The sequence below is a fragment of the Mustela erminea genome, chromosome 7, assembly GCF_009829155.1.
Source record: "Mustela erminea isolate mMusErm1 chromosome 7, mMusErm1.Pri, whole genome shotgun sequence".
Lineage (NCBI taxonomy): Eukaryota > Metazoa > Chordata > Mammalia > Carnivora > Mustelidae > Mustela > Mustela erminea.
In genome coordinates this window covers 52295459-52311594 of record NC_045620.1, presented here as the reverse complement: position 1 = coordinate 52311594, position 16136 = coordinate 52295459, and the positions used below count along the sequence as shown (strand labels likewise).

Genomic DNA, 16136 nt, shown 5'->3' with positions numbered 1-16136 from the left:
AAGAAAGGAAATTTTATGAATACCAATTGAAAGTGTTCATGACATTCTCAGCCTTAAAGTCCTATCACTGGCCAGAAAGGAAAAACCCTGGGGTCATGAAGACTATCTTTGCAACATCAGTCCCATAAAAGATTGAGGTCTCCACAAATCTAGGGTTTGTAGGTTTTTTTGTTTTTTGGTTATTAGTTGGTTTCAGTGAAAAATTTCAGGCTAACTAGTATCAAGAGAGTGAGGTATCAATGTAATTTTCAGAATGAAAAGTAAAAATCAATTCTATTCTTAAATTTCTTGCTCTTCTACAATTCCACACTTACTGTGCATATTCAATTTATTAGTCTTATAAATATGCTCCAGAAGAAATAAAGATTTTCTCATCTACCCATGAAAACTCACCAGCAATAGTGGGTAAACAGCTTTCATGCTAAATTAGCTAAAGTACATACAAATTTGATGCCAAGTTCTTGGATTCAATATTATATACTTAGACTGTCAATAAATTATGCCAAGTTAACATCTTATAATTACTTCCACAGTAGATAGCAAAAGCACTCTGTAATAGAAGTGTCTGATATTAAGCTTTGATTGTCAAGGTGCTCATTTCAAAGACATCCATATCGAATAAACATATTGCTAGCTGTATGACACAGCTACTAGCAAAACCGGATAAGGCACAAAGCGACCTCTACCCATAACATTTTCCTTTTAAAAAACCTGGGTGACCTTGATAACTGACCACTTGAGCATGCCCTAATCCCACTCTTATGTTTTAAATTTGCCAATAAAGAGTGAACTTATAAAACCTGAGACACCTGACGCTCAACCCTAATAAAGGCAGAGCCCAGGATGACATTTAACCCCATTGTGTGGCCTTTCAGCATGCCATGTACCCTCTAGGACCTGTAACAGACCTTGTCCTTCAAAGTTTCCTGATGGTATCTGGCTGAAGTCCCAAGATCATAGTAAGAGCCACAAGGGTTGGCCCAGTCATGACACTGGCCCTGGGGATAATGTCTGTGGGGCTTGCTATGAACAATATAGTTGGGGAGTACCTCAGGCATTCTTAGCCAAGAATATCACTATAATTAGGCTGGCAGGGTACATCACAGACTGAAAGCTAAACTGAAAGCTGTACATATATTTGTATGTTAAGAGCAGGGAAAAAGATGGTTCACACTGATGGTAACCTGTCACTGGTTGCAAAAGGTTAACTTTCATTTCAAGCAGAGGAGTATTCTGCTTTTAGGAACGAAAGACAAGCTATCAATTTAATTAACACTCACATCTGCCCCCGGAAGTAGGGCATTATTCTCCTTAAATTTTTATTTTAGATGTGAGGACACTGAGGCTCAGGAGACTATAGAAACTCATCAAAGAACACAAAGCTATTAAGTGACACAGCCAGGATTTAAAACCAGCCTCCAAGGACACCAAATTCTATGTTGTTTATACAGATTAGTTTATACAGATTACATCATGTTGTTTCTCTCTAGCTAAGAAAAATTCGCACACTCTTGGTTTTATGTTGATTTTAAGAGTTTCTATATAATTAGACTCAACTATGAAAATACTGGATAAATGGTTATGACATCTGATCAGATAAGTAAACTACCATAAAAGCTTCATCAAGTTTTTGCTAAAGCCAGGGGACTGTGCAACTAGCCAAAAGTCAATCAATCACAACTTCAATGGCAGCCTTATGCTTTTCCAGACTGATTTTTATACAGAAAATACTACTGGCCAGAATGCCCTTTTTCTTGAATCCTTTCTCAAAAAATCATTAGCCAGTATAATGAAAGCTGCATTTCTCACACCATCAGAGGTTATAGGAAAACTAGTTTTTTCAGTAGAGATAGCAGTCCTCAACCACCTTTAACATGGATTTAAAAAAACAAACAAAAAAAACCACCAAGTTAGTTAATTTGTAGATATTACTTTTTATAGCTCCCTGAATTTATATATCACTCTTTGGCTCAGAAATTCAAAAGCAGGTTTTCAGATGGTTCAAATTAAAACATAATTTATTATAACACATGATGAAACATTAGACCTTAATCTTTGTCAATGAACTTCTTCTCATTTAGTAGCATCGTAAAGTAAAATTAGTGTCAAATAAATTCTGGCATGCAATTTAATCACTTAAAAAAAGGACTAAAATTTTATGTTAATGTGTTTTCTTTGCAGCTCATCTTCCAAACTGAATTTCTCTGGGAAAGAACCTAACATTGAAACTTATCAAATGTTCTAAAAATGCACAGAATAAAAGTTAAAATATATATGTGTGTGTGTGTATATATATATATATATATATATATATATATATATATAATAAAGATATTTTAGAAGTTCAAAATAAATATTAAAGCATGACAAATTGAGTCCTTTTCCAAGCCCACCTTGCTGTCAAGGCTCTTCATTGTTAAGAGATCTAGTGTCTTCAGAGAGTGACCTGTCGGGGAGATGAAGTAGAGACACACGTGGATGCGAGAATCGTGGTAGCTAAAGAGAGAGCGCTTGATCTTCAACTCCTCTTGGAGATAGGCCTCAAACTGAGCATCTATGTAGTCAACTATTGGTTGGTAGCTGCAAAAATAAATATTTAATTATTTAATACAGCATATCCATGTTACCTAAGTAAGATATTTATGTAATTCTAAGGTGTGAGATCTATACTTTAACCAATTAATAAATAGTTATCATCTTTGCTAAACAGAGAACTTTAATAATAAAACAAACTGCACAGAATATGCATACAAAGGTAGAACTTTAAAACCATCAGTACAACCTGTGCTTTAAACTGCTTTATAGAAACTGAATGAAGGTACATGGACTCATTCTCACATTCATTCACACACTGCACCCCTTTCTGATAAGGGTTCCCATACTTGCCACGGTGCTCAATGAGCTCAGGCACTTAACTACAACCAAACTGAACATATTATTTAACTGAGAAAAGGCATGAGTATTAATAACCTAAAAGACATTTAAGTCAAATTCTATGACTTCTTGCTTTTTAAATCAGATTCATAAGGCATGAAGAACAGTAACAAAGAAAGGAGGAAAGGCATACATCAAATGAAAATAACCAGTAATACAGGCATGATTTTATCTTTAATTACAAGTAAAGGAAAGGCACACACACTTTAAGTCCTTGCTTAGATCACTTCTCTTCCTGGCATGCCTTTTTCCCTCTAGCTATTTCATTCTATTCATCCTTCAAGATGCAAATCATATCACACTGCATGGACATGGGCATTCATCTTAGTTTGTGAATGTTCCACTTCATTCTGATATACTAAAAATTATCTACACAATTCAACTTCCTACTCTTCTTAAGTAAACCTGACTTTCCAAGTAAAAATAATAGCAAATAGTTCCTCTGTCAAATTCCCTGGACACCTTTATAATTATCTTTGTAGCCCAAATGGAGATGTACTTTGAGAAGCCTAGGGACTCAATAAATGTGCACAGAACTGACTTCTTCCATAAAGTTGCCTGATCCTTCTAGTCCTTCAGGATCATCACCTTTTTTAATCTCGCAGAATACCGTTCTTCCCATGCAGATGGTAAACAAATGTGAGAACAGAGACAGTTATCTTATATTTCTGTGTTCTCTACAATACCTAGCCTACACTTTGAACATTATCAGAGAGAGTATTAGGAGCACAAGTATTCATTATCAGGAACACTATCCTTGGGAAACCTGTCTAAATGTGATCCAACATGATTCCCTCCCCAAAATAATAAAATAGTAAAACTTAATCTGTAAGTACATATTTAACATAAGAAAAATCCAAAGAAGCATGTATTAATGACCTGAAGGAGATCAGTAACATGACCTATTTTATGACCTAATAGCCATAAACAGTCCTCTACATGACTGTGTTGCATTACACTTGTCATAAATGAAGACCAAAACATCTTCTGCTAAATAAACAGCATACCATTAGAAGTTCTTCCACAGTAATTTGCCCTAGGTTTCCAATTCTAATACACTGCATACTCAGTCTTCCAATGAAACAAAAGACAATGGCTTAAAATATAAAAATCACCTCCTTAAAAACTTTCAAAGTGATAAGGAATTACCAGGTCAAAATTGAAGAGACAGTAAAGCCTGAGAGAGGTGAGCAGAAGACTAGAGAAGGGGGTCAGGAAATGGGCCAAGTTCAGATAATGTCTGTATCACATAGCCCTGTTCACTGGTTTATGTATTGCCTATGGCTGCTTTGAGTAGTTTGGACAGAGATTGTAAGTCCACAAAGTCTGAAATATTTACTATTTAGCACTTTACAGAAAGAGTTTACTAACCCCTGCACTAAAAGCATCAGAGCTAGTTTTGTCCTGAGGCCACTTGTCAATCTAGTTCCTGAGCCTCACTTCTAAAGGACTCACAGGACAAGAAGGAAAAAATCAAAGCCCAGGGACCATACAGGTAGGAGTCTATTAAGAAACTGCCTCCCCACACTGAATGGAGGTCCTAAAAGCCACACCTTCAGGGTAAGAATGAACTAGAAATTAACCTACAATTCCCTTTCTCTCCCCAAGTTTCTGTAGGAAAGGTTGCCCTGGCACTAAATGAATCAGGGAAAATAAAAAGGGGGACAAAAAGCCCTTGAGAACTTGAAGTCACAGGGTCTGCTCTCACACATATTCGAAGCCAAGGTTCACAGTGCCTCTTTGATGCTGAGAACCCTTAGTCATAAAATGAGTTTAAGGATCCTCAGAGTATTAAAGCCAATAGGGGCCAAACATAAACATATCCAAATCTGTTTAAAGGAAGACAACTTCATCTTAGACCTCAAAGTATCTCTGCAAAAACTTTTCCAAAGACCATGAAATCTACAATAAAAAAATAACCAAGCATAAAAGAAAAAAAAAAACACAATGAATGAGAATCAAAGGAAAAAAACAAACATCAGTAAATAATTTTTAATCTTAAGAGCATAAAGCTGAGAATCAATGTGAAATTAGAGCAAATTAGATCAAAACTCAAAGAAAGGCGAAATAAGTAGGGAAAAAGCAATATAAAATTGAGAAGACCAATAATAAAGCCAAAAAAAAAAAATAGATGACCTGGAGATTCACAGACCTGTACTCCTGGGGCTAATAATACATTATGTTAATAAAATAAAAAAAAAAATTTTTAAGAATTCCACATAAAACAACAACAATAAAAACACAAACGAACAAAGCTTTGTTGAGACTGATCAAAGGGAAAAGAAAACAAGCACAAATAATCAGAAACAGAAAAGGAAATGAAGATAGCATCACAGATGATGTAAACAATAAAATGATATGAGGAATATATTATCAAATATTTTAAATAAGTATCTTCGAAAATTTGGATGAAATGGACACTTGGAACACTGTTAAGATTACAACTGTCTCAAGGAGCACCTGGGTGGCTCAGTTGGTTGGGCGACTGCCTTTGGCTTGGGTCGTGATCCCGAAGTCCTGGGATTGAGTCCTGCATTGGGCTCCCGGCTCCATGGGGAGTCTGGTTCTCCCTCTGACCTTCTCCCCTGTCATGCTTTCTCACTCTCTCTCAATAAATAAATAACATCTTTAAAAAAAAAAAAAAGATTACAACTCTCAAGAAACTACTCTCAATTGGCCTATAATCATTAAAGAAAATTAGTTACTAATTAAAAACCTCAGAAAACTCCAGACTGAGACGGTTTTATTAGTGAGTTCCACCAATCACTTCAGAGAAAAATAACTCTAATTTTATACCTAATATATAAAGAATACAAAATGGTATTCAAGATTTTGAGGCTAAGTTACCAAGGAAAAGTCAGTTACTAAAATTCATCTTGTTAAAGATTAAAGAAAATGTACAATCTTCTCTACAGAATGCAAAACCAAAAAATGTCTGGTAATATTTACTCATAATAATAAAAAAACCTCTCACTAGTAATACAATGGAACTTCCTTATTCCAACTTTTAAAAAAAAGGAAGCAAGCATAATAAATGGTAAAAAATAAAGCTTTCCCTTTGCATCAGGACATGGCAATGATACCCACTAATAACATGATTATCCAACATAATACTGTAAGTCCTACCCAGTACTGTTGGGTTTTAAAAATGGAAGAAAGAAAAATTAAAACTGTCTTTAGCCATGATGAAGTAACCAGGACTACATTTATTCTCCCACTCTGAACAACTACAAACTTGATAAAATATACAAAAAAGTCTTTCAGACATCTGACAACAGGCAGTGTAAAATTGTGTTCATTGAGAAGGGAAATAAATGAGAAAAGCTTTATGATTCTCCCACCTTACTGCCTGAAGGCAAGTTTCCAGAGCACAGCACAAGAAAGCAGAGAGCACAGTGGACTCACTGAGTTGAAGAGACAGAAACAGGAGGTCAGGAGGGCCAAGGCAACTAGAATTGGTAGGTAAGGACACTGAATAGAAGGCCCTGCACCAACAAAAGTACTAATAATCTAGATAGACAGCAGTTTCCTCCAGTCCGTGGTGAAGCACTAAACCTGCACATACATGTGAGAAAAGAACCTCAGACCATGGATATTTCCTATGTTATAATCGTGGTAGTAGTTAGAAAACTATGTATTTGTCAAAATTAACTGAGTTGTACACTTAAAAAAGAAGCATTTTATTTATTCTGTTTAAATTATACATCAATAAAACTTTTTAAAAGAAAGAGATGAACTGAAAAAAATATATAAATGTTACTATTTGCAGATTATACTATTATACATACATAGAAAATCTACACAAATTTAGAGATGAATTGTTGGAATTAATCAGAGAATTTACAAAAGTCACTGTATGCAAAATCAATTATATTTCTAAACACCAAATAGAAAATGAAATATTTCTAAAAGATGTCATCTATGAGAGCATCAAATATGCCAAATATCTAAGAATAAATTTAAGTAAAGATGTATAAGAGCTCTACATAGAAAACTATAAAGAAGAAATTATGAAGATTTAAAGCAATTTGTGATAGGCCTTTGACTACCACTAATCTGCTTCTTCTGCAAAGTCCACATAAATGTGCTGAAAGGCTCACGTTAAGTCACATAAAGGGAATCAATTATGCAAACTATTTCCCCTCTAAATCAAACTTAGAAAATTAGAAATATACCTCTAACAATGAAAAAATACGCATTTCAAAAAGAAAAAATAAGAAGTTCCTGCTTAACCGCAACCTATTTCCCTGTTTCATATTTTGAGTTTCATACACAATCTATAATCACTTTATAATACCATAGAAGGAAGAATGACATAATACAAAATATAAATAATAATTTCAACTATCAGACTTTTCCTGCAATGCTTAATAGTGGACCTGGCTGATTTGCTTAGAATTTTACACACAGAAAAATTCATGCACCATGATTTTGGCCATTATATATTTGCTATTGTATGTCTTACTTTTTTTCCCCTTCAACAAAATAAGTCCTGCCTCAAAATTAGTACAAATCACTTATTATACACCAAACTGGAATATGATTTTTGCCCAAGTACACATTTCAATAATTCGAGTCAAATTATGCTAAAAAGAATTAAGACAACTGGGTAGAAAAATGTCATAAACACTGCTGATTTACTTTAAAAAAATAAAGTCTGGGAGGAAACGGTATGAATTTCCATAGTAGAAAACCAAATCATGCCTATTGGGACAAGACAAATGTCTTAAAATAAGACAATTACAATAAGAAAACATGTACCTCTCTTCTTTGTTTATTTGGTCACCAAATCCTACTGTATTCACAATGGTCAATTTCAATCGAACATTACTTTCGTGGAGTTCATATGTCTGAGCTTTAAGTTTAACATGTGGGTAAAAATGTGAGGATTCATGGTCTTCAAAATTAGTATTAAACAATGTGTCAATCAGCGTTGATTTTCCAATTCCAGTCTCCCCTGAAAGAAACAAAGGTACATTGTCCCAGGAGTAGAGGACAAATGAGAAAAAGAAGAACTCTTAGACTGGTTTCAAGGATCCCAAATATTTCAAACATTCCAAAGACTGTGTTGTCTATGAAAGACATACAAGTTAAGGCTGGTCCACTGAGTCATTAGCAGAACAGAAAAGCTAGTATACATGCTAAGTTACTCAGGATTCTGAAGAAAGCACTGAAATGTTTAAAGATCAAAAAAGTTTAAAGCAGTACAGCAAAGAAAACCAAAACTGATAGGATTTAAGTAACTGAAAAAAATCTGCAATCATGATCTCAAATTAATAACATGAGCATCATACTGCTTCCAAGAGTGAAGAGAACACAAGGAATATAAAGGAATAATTTAGAGGAAGAGTTTGCCACTTACCCACACAGAGAATATTAAAACAGAAGCCTTGCTGAATGGATCTATTGACCAGCTGATCAGGCAAACTCTCAAAACCAACATGGCCAGACATAGTTAAAGAACGAATATTTTCTTTTTTTTGCTGAAGGAAAACAAAGACAATGGCAATAATTTAAAACAACTAATTAAAATTGTTTTAAATTAAATTTAAAATTTTAATTATAATTCATTAAAGCAAAAAAAAAAAACTTTTACTAAAATAGGATGCAGGCACATTTGAAAAGATAAATATAATTTACCAAAGAAACTAAAGATTTTATGATCATTAGACCTTCATCAAGATACAACCATGTTAAGTTAATTTGTGAGAAACCTGATTCCAAACCCTGAAAACAAACACATTTCTTATTCTCTTCATACAATGAGAGTCCAGCATTACTTACAACATTCAAATACTTGATTTCCAAAAAATAGGAAATCATGTAAACTATGGCAGAGTCACCCACAAAATGGAATAAAGTTATTATAGGTGTTTATGATAAGTATTTGGTAACTTAAATTTTACACTGAAATGTCACATGGGCTGCCTGGGTGGCTCAGTGGGTTAAGCCTCTGCCTTCAGCTCAGGTCATGATCTCAGGGTCCTGGGATTGAGTCCCTCATCGGGCTCTCTGCTAGGCAGTGAGCCTGCTTCCTCCTCGCTCTCTCTCTCTGTCCCTCTCTGCCTACCTGTCATCACTCTCTGTCAAATAGATAAAATATTTTAAAAAAAAGTCACATGAAAAATGCACAATACATTATGCAGTTTTAGCTCCCAGTAATGGCATGGTAACTTATGTCACCTGCTAATAACATTTATAATCTATTCTTCCAAATCAGTGGAGTGCAACCAAAGTCCAATGGGCACTGGAGGGAATGAAACTCTTGGGAGTAGGAAACCATGTAAAGTGAGATGCACATTTTCAAGGTCTTTCTGAAGGCATACCCCAGTCACTGCTGCACAAAGAAGACAGACCTCAGGATGGGTTGAGAAGTTGGAAATAAGGGCAGGTGTATCAGCTGAAAATTGAAGAAGAAAATTACAGAAAGGAAGGAGTCCAAAATATGCAAGTGCACTCCCCTCAAATCTCTGGTTGACTGCTGAACTGCACGAGTACAGGGGAAATACAAGGAGCCTAGAAAAGGGAAAATGGAAATCGGAAGGAGCTATGTAGAGTTTTCAAGAATGTCAGCCCAGGAAGCTTGAAGTTTAACTCTGTAAATTAAAGGGGCTGAATAAACATTTCAGACTTTCCACTAAAAACCTGTATGAACCATATTTTAAGAGTAAGGATCATATCCCAGGAATCAGAAATGTTCCCTAGTACACAACTGAAATAGACCTACCCTAATAACAAAGTATAAAACTAAGGCTCGGGCGCCTGGGTGGCTCAGTGGGTTAAGCCACTGCCTTCGGCTCAGGTCATGATCTCAGGTTCCTGGGATCGAGTCCCGCATCGGGCTCTCTGCTCAGCAGGGAGCCTGCTTCCCTCTCTCTCTCTCTGCCTGCCTCTCCATCTACTTGTGATTTCTCTCTGTCAAATAAATAAATAAATAAAATCTTTAAAAAAAAAAAAAAAACTAAGGCTCAACATGAACAATACAACAAGCTAATAATTTACTGCCTGCTAGAACCAAGGTCAACACTCTTCAGAAGAAGAAATAAGAATCCAGCACCTCTACAATGTATCATCCATAACATCTACTATACAATAAAAAATTACTATAGAGGAAGAAGCACAAAAATGTGATTCGCAGTCAGGAGAAAACAGTCAAAAGAAAGAGATCCACAAATGAACCAGATATTCAATCAGGTGATAAAAACTTTAAAAAATGACTATGACAAATATGCTGAAGAAGAAAAAAAAATCCTCTTTTTCTACAGGAAAAGAAGATAGATATAATGGGTGGCGAGCTACAAGAGAGATTTGAAAACTCTCAACAACAAAAGGCAACAAATGGGATTCCTAGAAGGAAAAATGCAACATCTAAAATAAAAAAACCTACTGAACAGAATTAACAGCAGTTCAAACAATGGAATGAAATATTTGTTCAATAGTTATATCCAAGTTAAATATCTTCATCAATCCAAGCTAAAAATATCTTATAGAAAAACTAAAACTGTAATAGAGTCCAAAAAAACTGTGGAACAATATCAAATGGTCTTACATACTTGTAATTGGAATGCCGTACAGAAAAGATGGGGAGAGACTGGGGGAGGGAAGGAAATATCCAAGTGATAGTCACCGAAAATTCTCCAATTTTCTAAACATGAACTAAGAAATCCAAATTAGCAAACTACAAACAGGAAAAAATCCAGAGAAACCCATAACTAGGCACATTAGAGCAAAATATTTCAAAAGAAAGATAAAGAAAAACTTTATGAGCTACCAAATATGGGGAGACATATTATAGACAAGTGAAACATATAAAATGACTACAGGTTTCTCATAAACAACAATGCAAACCATAAGACAACAGAACATCAATAAAATGCCAAAAGAAAAAAAATGACAACCTAGAATTCCATAACCAATAAAAATATCATTCACAAATGAAAGTCAAAGGAAGACATCTTCAGACCAAAAAAAAAAAAAAAATCTAAGAAAATACACTAATAGCAGACCTACACTATTAAGAAATGTTAAAAGTTATTCAAGAGAAAGGAAAATGACATCAGACCTATAAAAAGAAATGAAAACAGCCAGAAAAGTAGAAATGTGGGTAATTGTAAGAGAATTTTTTTGTTAGTTTTAATTTCTTGAAAATATGATTGTTTAAAACAACAACAACAACAATGTATCACAGAGTTTGTAATCACAGAGAAGTAGAATGTATGATAGTGACAGCATAACAGATGGGAGAGGGAATGGAGAGCTACTGTTGTGAGGTTTCTATATTATACATGGAGCATTATAATATTGTTTGAAGATATGTGTGATAAAGTAAAGCCTACACCAATTACTATTTTAAAGAAATAAAAGGCCAAAGAGATACAGACAGTAAGTCAATAGTAAAGATGAAATGCAATCATAAAAATAATCCAAAAGGCATAGAAGAAAGAAAAATGAAAGAACAAATGTGACAAAGAAAATAGCAGCAAACTGGCAGACTTAAACCTAGCCAAGTCTATAATTAAATTAAATGTGAATGGTTTAAACCAGTGATATCCAACAGAACTTCCTATGATGGTAGAAGTGTTTTATATCTGAGCTGTGCAACAGGAACCCACCAGCCAGCCACATGCAGATACTGAGCACTTCAAATGTGACTAATGCAACTGAGGAATTGATTTCTACATTTTATTAAACTGATTTAAATTTAAATAGCCACACATGGCTAGTGGCTACCACACTGGACAATGAATGTCTAAACATTTCAGGTTAAAAGGAAATTATCAGACTGGATAAAAGAGTAAACAACTCTATGACAATCTGGTTCTAAAATCTATATGGAAATGTAGGCAATCAGTAACAACTACAACAATTATGCAAAAGAACAAAGTTGAAGGACTTAACTACCTAAACATGAAGCTACAATCACCAGGAAGTATGATATTGTGACAATCTAATTATTTATCTATTTGTATGTTTCATCAAAATTAAAAACTTGTGGGGTGCCTGGGTGGCTCAGTGTTAAGCCTCTGCCTTCGGCTCAGGTCATGATCCCAGGGTCCTGGATCTAACCAAGCATCGGGCTCTCTGCTCAGCAGGGGGCCTGCTTCCCCCTCCCCTTCTGCCTGCCTCTCTGTCTACCTGTGACCTCTCTTTCTCTGTCAAATAAATAAATAAAATCTTTTAAAAAATTAAAATTAAAAATTTTTTTAAAAAAATTTAAAATTTGTGATCAGCAAGGAATATGTAAATCACAGACTGAAAGAAAATATTATATACTTGGCATATATACATGACAAAGCACTTATATTCAGAATATCTGAAGAATTCAAATAATTTAATAATAACAATCCACTTTTTAGAAAATGGGTAAAGACTCAAATAGAATTTCACAAAGACAGCCAAGCAAATGAAGGAGTGGTCACAGTGCCGGTTATCAAGGAAATGTGAATTAAAACTACAATAAGTTATCACTGAACACTCTCCAAAATGGCTAAATTTGAAAGCCTGATAATATCAAGTATTAGATATTATGAAGTGGAACTCTGATAAATTTGCTGGTGTGAAAGCAAAATGGTACAGGCACTTTGGATAACAGGTGGGCAGTTTCTTATAAAGTTAAAACATACTACTATACAACCAAAAAACTCCACCTGTAGGTACCCAAGGTAAATAAAAATACACATGAATGTTCTTTAGTCCTAATAGTCAAAAACCAGAAAGAACCCAATACCCAACAATGGGTGAACAGAGAAATAAAACGTAGTATATCCATACAATGGAATACTAAACTACTGATATATGCCACAATATGCCTAAGTCTCAAAAATTAAGTGATTTATTTACTGTGATTTGACTAAAAAATTAAAGTATATTTTTTCATATTCTCATATCTATGAATATGGATAAAAATCTTTCAAAGGGTAACGACAGACTATGGAGAGTGGTTACTACTGGAGAATGCACTTGGAAGTTGAGGGAGTGGTCTGGGAATACAGGTGAGAAAGATTCACTTTTTACACTGTACAGTGGATAAAATTCTAACATGGACCCCATGACAGATGGCCTCTTCTATTTTTTCTGATCAAACACTAATCTACATGATGTTATGAAGGGATTTTGTAGGTATAATTAAGGTCACAAATCAGTTAACCTGAGAAAGGGAGATTACCCTGGGTGGGGCTGACCTAATCAGGTGAGCCCTTAAAAAACGACCAGGAGCTTCCAGGTCAAAGAGATTTGAAACCTTGTTCTCCCCTCTTGTATGGATGACAGAGAACTATATGGCAAGGACATCAGCTAGTAACAACCAGCCAGCAAGAAACTGAATTCTGCCAACAGCCTGAAAGAATTTGGAAGGGGAGCCTCAGATAAGAATCCAACTAGCCAACATCCTGAGTGAGACCCTGGGCAGAGAAGAGAAGCCAGCTGTGCTGGCCTGGCTTTCTAACCTACAAAACAATGAGCTAATAGATAGGTGTTTTTTTTGTTTTTTTTTCTTTTAATATTTAATTTATTTTTTACTTTTTTTTTATTTCCAGCATAACAGTATTCATTATTTTTGCACCACACCCCGTGCTCCATGCAATCCGTGCCCTCTATAATACCCACCACCTGGTACCCCAACCTCCCACCCCCCGTCCCTTCAAAACCCTCAGATTGTTTTTCAGAGTCCATAGTCTCTCATGGTTCACCTCCCCTTCCAATTTCCCCCAACTCCCTTCTCCACTCTAAGTCCCCATGTCCTCCATGCTATTTGTTATGCTCCACAAATAAGTGAAACCATATGATAATTGACTCTCTCTGCTTGACTTATTTCACTCAGCATAATCTCTTCCAGTCCCGTCCATGTTGCTACAAAAGTTGGGTATTCATCCTTTCTGATGGAGGCATAATACTCTATCCCCAGGGGTACAGGTCTGTGAATCACCAGGTTTACACACTTCATAGCACTCACCAAAGCACATACCCTCCCCAATGTCCATAATCCCACCCCCTTCTCCCAAACCCCCTCCCCCCAGCAACCCTCAGTTTGTTTTGTGAGATTAAAAGTCACTTATGGTTTGTCTCCCTCCCAATCCCATCTTGTTTCATTGATTCTTCTCCTACCCACTTAAGCCCCCATGTTGCATCACCACTTCCTCATATCAAGGAGATCATATGATAGTTGTCTTTCTCTGCTTGACTTATTTCGCTAAGCATGATACGCTCTAGTTGCATCCATGTTGTCGCAAATGGCAAGATTTCATTTCTTTTGATGGCTGCATAGTATTCCATTGTGTATATATACCACATCTTCTTGATCCATTCATCTGTTGATGGACATCTAGGTTCTTTCCATAGTTTGGCTATTGTGGACATTGCTGCTATAAACATTCGGGTGCACGTGCCCCTTTGGATCACTACGTTTGTATCCTTAGGGTAAATACCCAATAGTGCAATTGCTGGGTCATAGGGCAGTTCTATTTTCAACATTTTGAGGAACCTCCATGCTGTTTTCCAGAGTGGCTGCACCAGCTTGCATTCCCACCAACAGTGTAGGAGGGTTCCCCTTTCTCCGCATCCTCGCCAGCATCTGTCATTTCCTGACTTGTTTATTTTAGCCATTCTGACTGGTGTGAGGTGATATCTCATTGTGGTTTTGATTTGTATTTCCCTGATGCCGAGTGATATGGAGCACTTTTTCATGTGTCTGTTGGCCATCTGGATGTCTTCTTTGCAGAAATGTCTGTTCATGTCCTCTGCCCATTTCTTGATTGGATTATTTGGTCTTTGGGTGTTGAGTTTGCTAAGTTCTTTATAGATTCTGGACACTAGTCCTTTATCTGATATGTCATTTGCAAATATCTTCTCCCATTCAGTCAGTTGTCTTTTGATTTTGTTAACCGTTTCCTTTGCTGTGCAAAAGCTTTTGATCTTGATGAAATCCCAATAGTTCATTTTTGCCCTTGCTTCCCTTGCCTTTTGCGTTGTTCCTAGGAAGATGTTGCTGCGGTTGAGGTCAAAGAGGTTGCTGCCTGTGTTCTCCTCAAGGATTTTGATGGATTCCTTTCGCACATTGAGGTCCTTCATCCATTTTGAGTCTATTTTTGTGTGTGGTGTAAGGAAATGGTCCAATTTCATTTTTCTGCATGTGGCTGTCCAATTTTCCCAGCACCATTTATTGAAGAGGCTGTCTTTTTGCCATTGGACATTCTTTCCTGCTTTGTCGAAGATTAGTTGACCATAGAGTTGAGGGTCTATTTCTGGGCTCTCTATTCTGTTCCATTGATCTATGTGTCTGTTTTTGTGCCAGTACCATGCTGTCTTGATGACGACAGCTTTGTAATAGAGCTTGAAGTCCGGAATTGTGATGCCACCAACGTTGGCTTTCTTTTTCAATATCCCTTTGGCTATTCGAGGTCTTTTCTGGTTCCATATAAATTTTAGCATTATTTGTTCCATTTCTTTGAAAAAGATGGATGGTACTTTGATAGGAATTGCATTAAATGTGTAGATTGCTTTAGGTAGCATAGACATTTTCACAATATTTATTCTTCCAATCCAGGAGCATGGAACATTTTTCCATTTCTTTGTGTCTTCCTCAATTTCTTTCATGAGTACTTTATAGTTTTCTGAGTATAGATTCTGTGCCTCTTTGGTTAGGTTTATTCCTAGGTATCTTATGTTTGGGGTGCAATTGTAAATGGGATTGACTCCTTAATTTCTCTTTCTTCTGTCTTGCTGTTGGTGTAGAGAAATGCAACTGATTTCTGTGCATTGATTTTATATCCTGACACTTTACTGAATTCCTGTATAAGTTCTAGCAGTTTTGGAGTGGAGTCTTTTGGGTTTTCCACATATAGTATCATATCATCTGCGAAGAGTGATAATTTGACTTCTTCTTTGCCGATTTGGATGCCTTTAATTTCCTTTTGTTGTCTGATTGCTGAGGCTAGGACTTCTAGTACTATGTTGAATAGCAGTGGTGATAATGGACATCCCTGCCGTGTTCCTGACCTTAGCGGAAAAGCTTTCAGTTTTTCTCCATTGAGAATGATATTTGCGGTGGGTTTTTCATAGATGGCTTTGATGATATTGAGGTATGTGCCCTCTATCCCTACACTTTGAAGAGTTTTGATCAGGAAGGGATGCTGTACTTTGTCAAATGCTTTTTCAGCATCTATTGAGAGTATCATATGGTTCTTGTTCTTTCTTTTATTGATGTG

At 35.8% G+C, this 16136-nt stretch overlaps 1 protein-coding gene across 4 annotated transcripts in view; it reads right to left on the bottom strand.

Moving 5' to 3' along the window:
• SEPTIN10 (septin 10) overlaps positions 1 to 16136 on the bottom strand; it is a 78161-nt gene that overhangs the window by 22856 nt on the left and 39169 nt on the right. For 3 of the 4 annotated variants that reach the window (XM_032351625.1, XM_032351622.1, XM_032351623.1), the window contains exons 3-5: positions 8297 to 8417; positions 7696 to 7891; positions 2394 to 2580 (exon numbers count right to left, since the gene is read on the bottom strand). In XM_032351625.1, the coding sequence (XP_032207516.1) occupies positions 2394 to 2580; positions 7696 to 7891; positions 8297 to 8417 (504 nt within the window). The remainder of the gene's footprint in view (positions 1 to 2393; positions 2581 to 7695; positions 7892 to 8296; positions 8418 to 16136) is intronic. The other variant, XM_032351624.1, reaches the window with a different exon arrangement.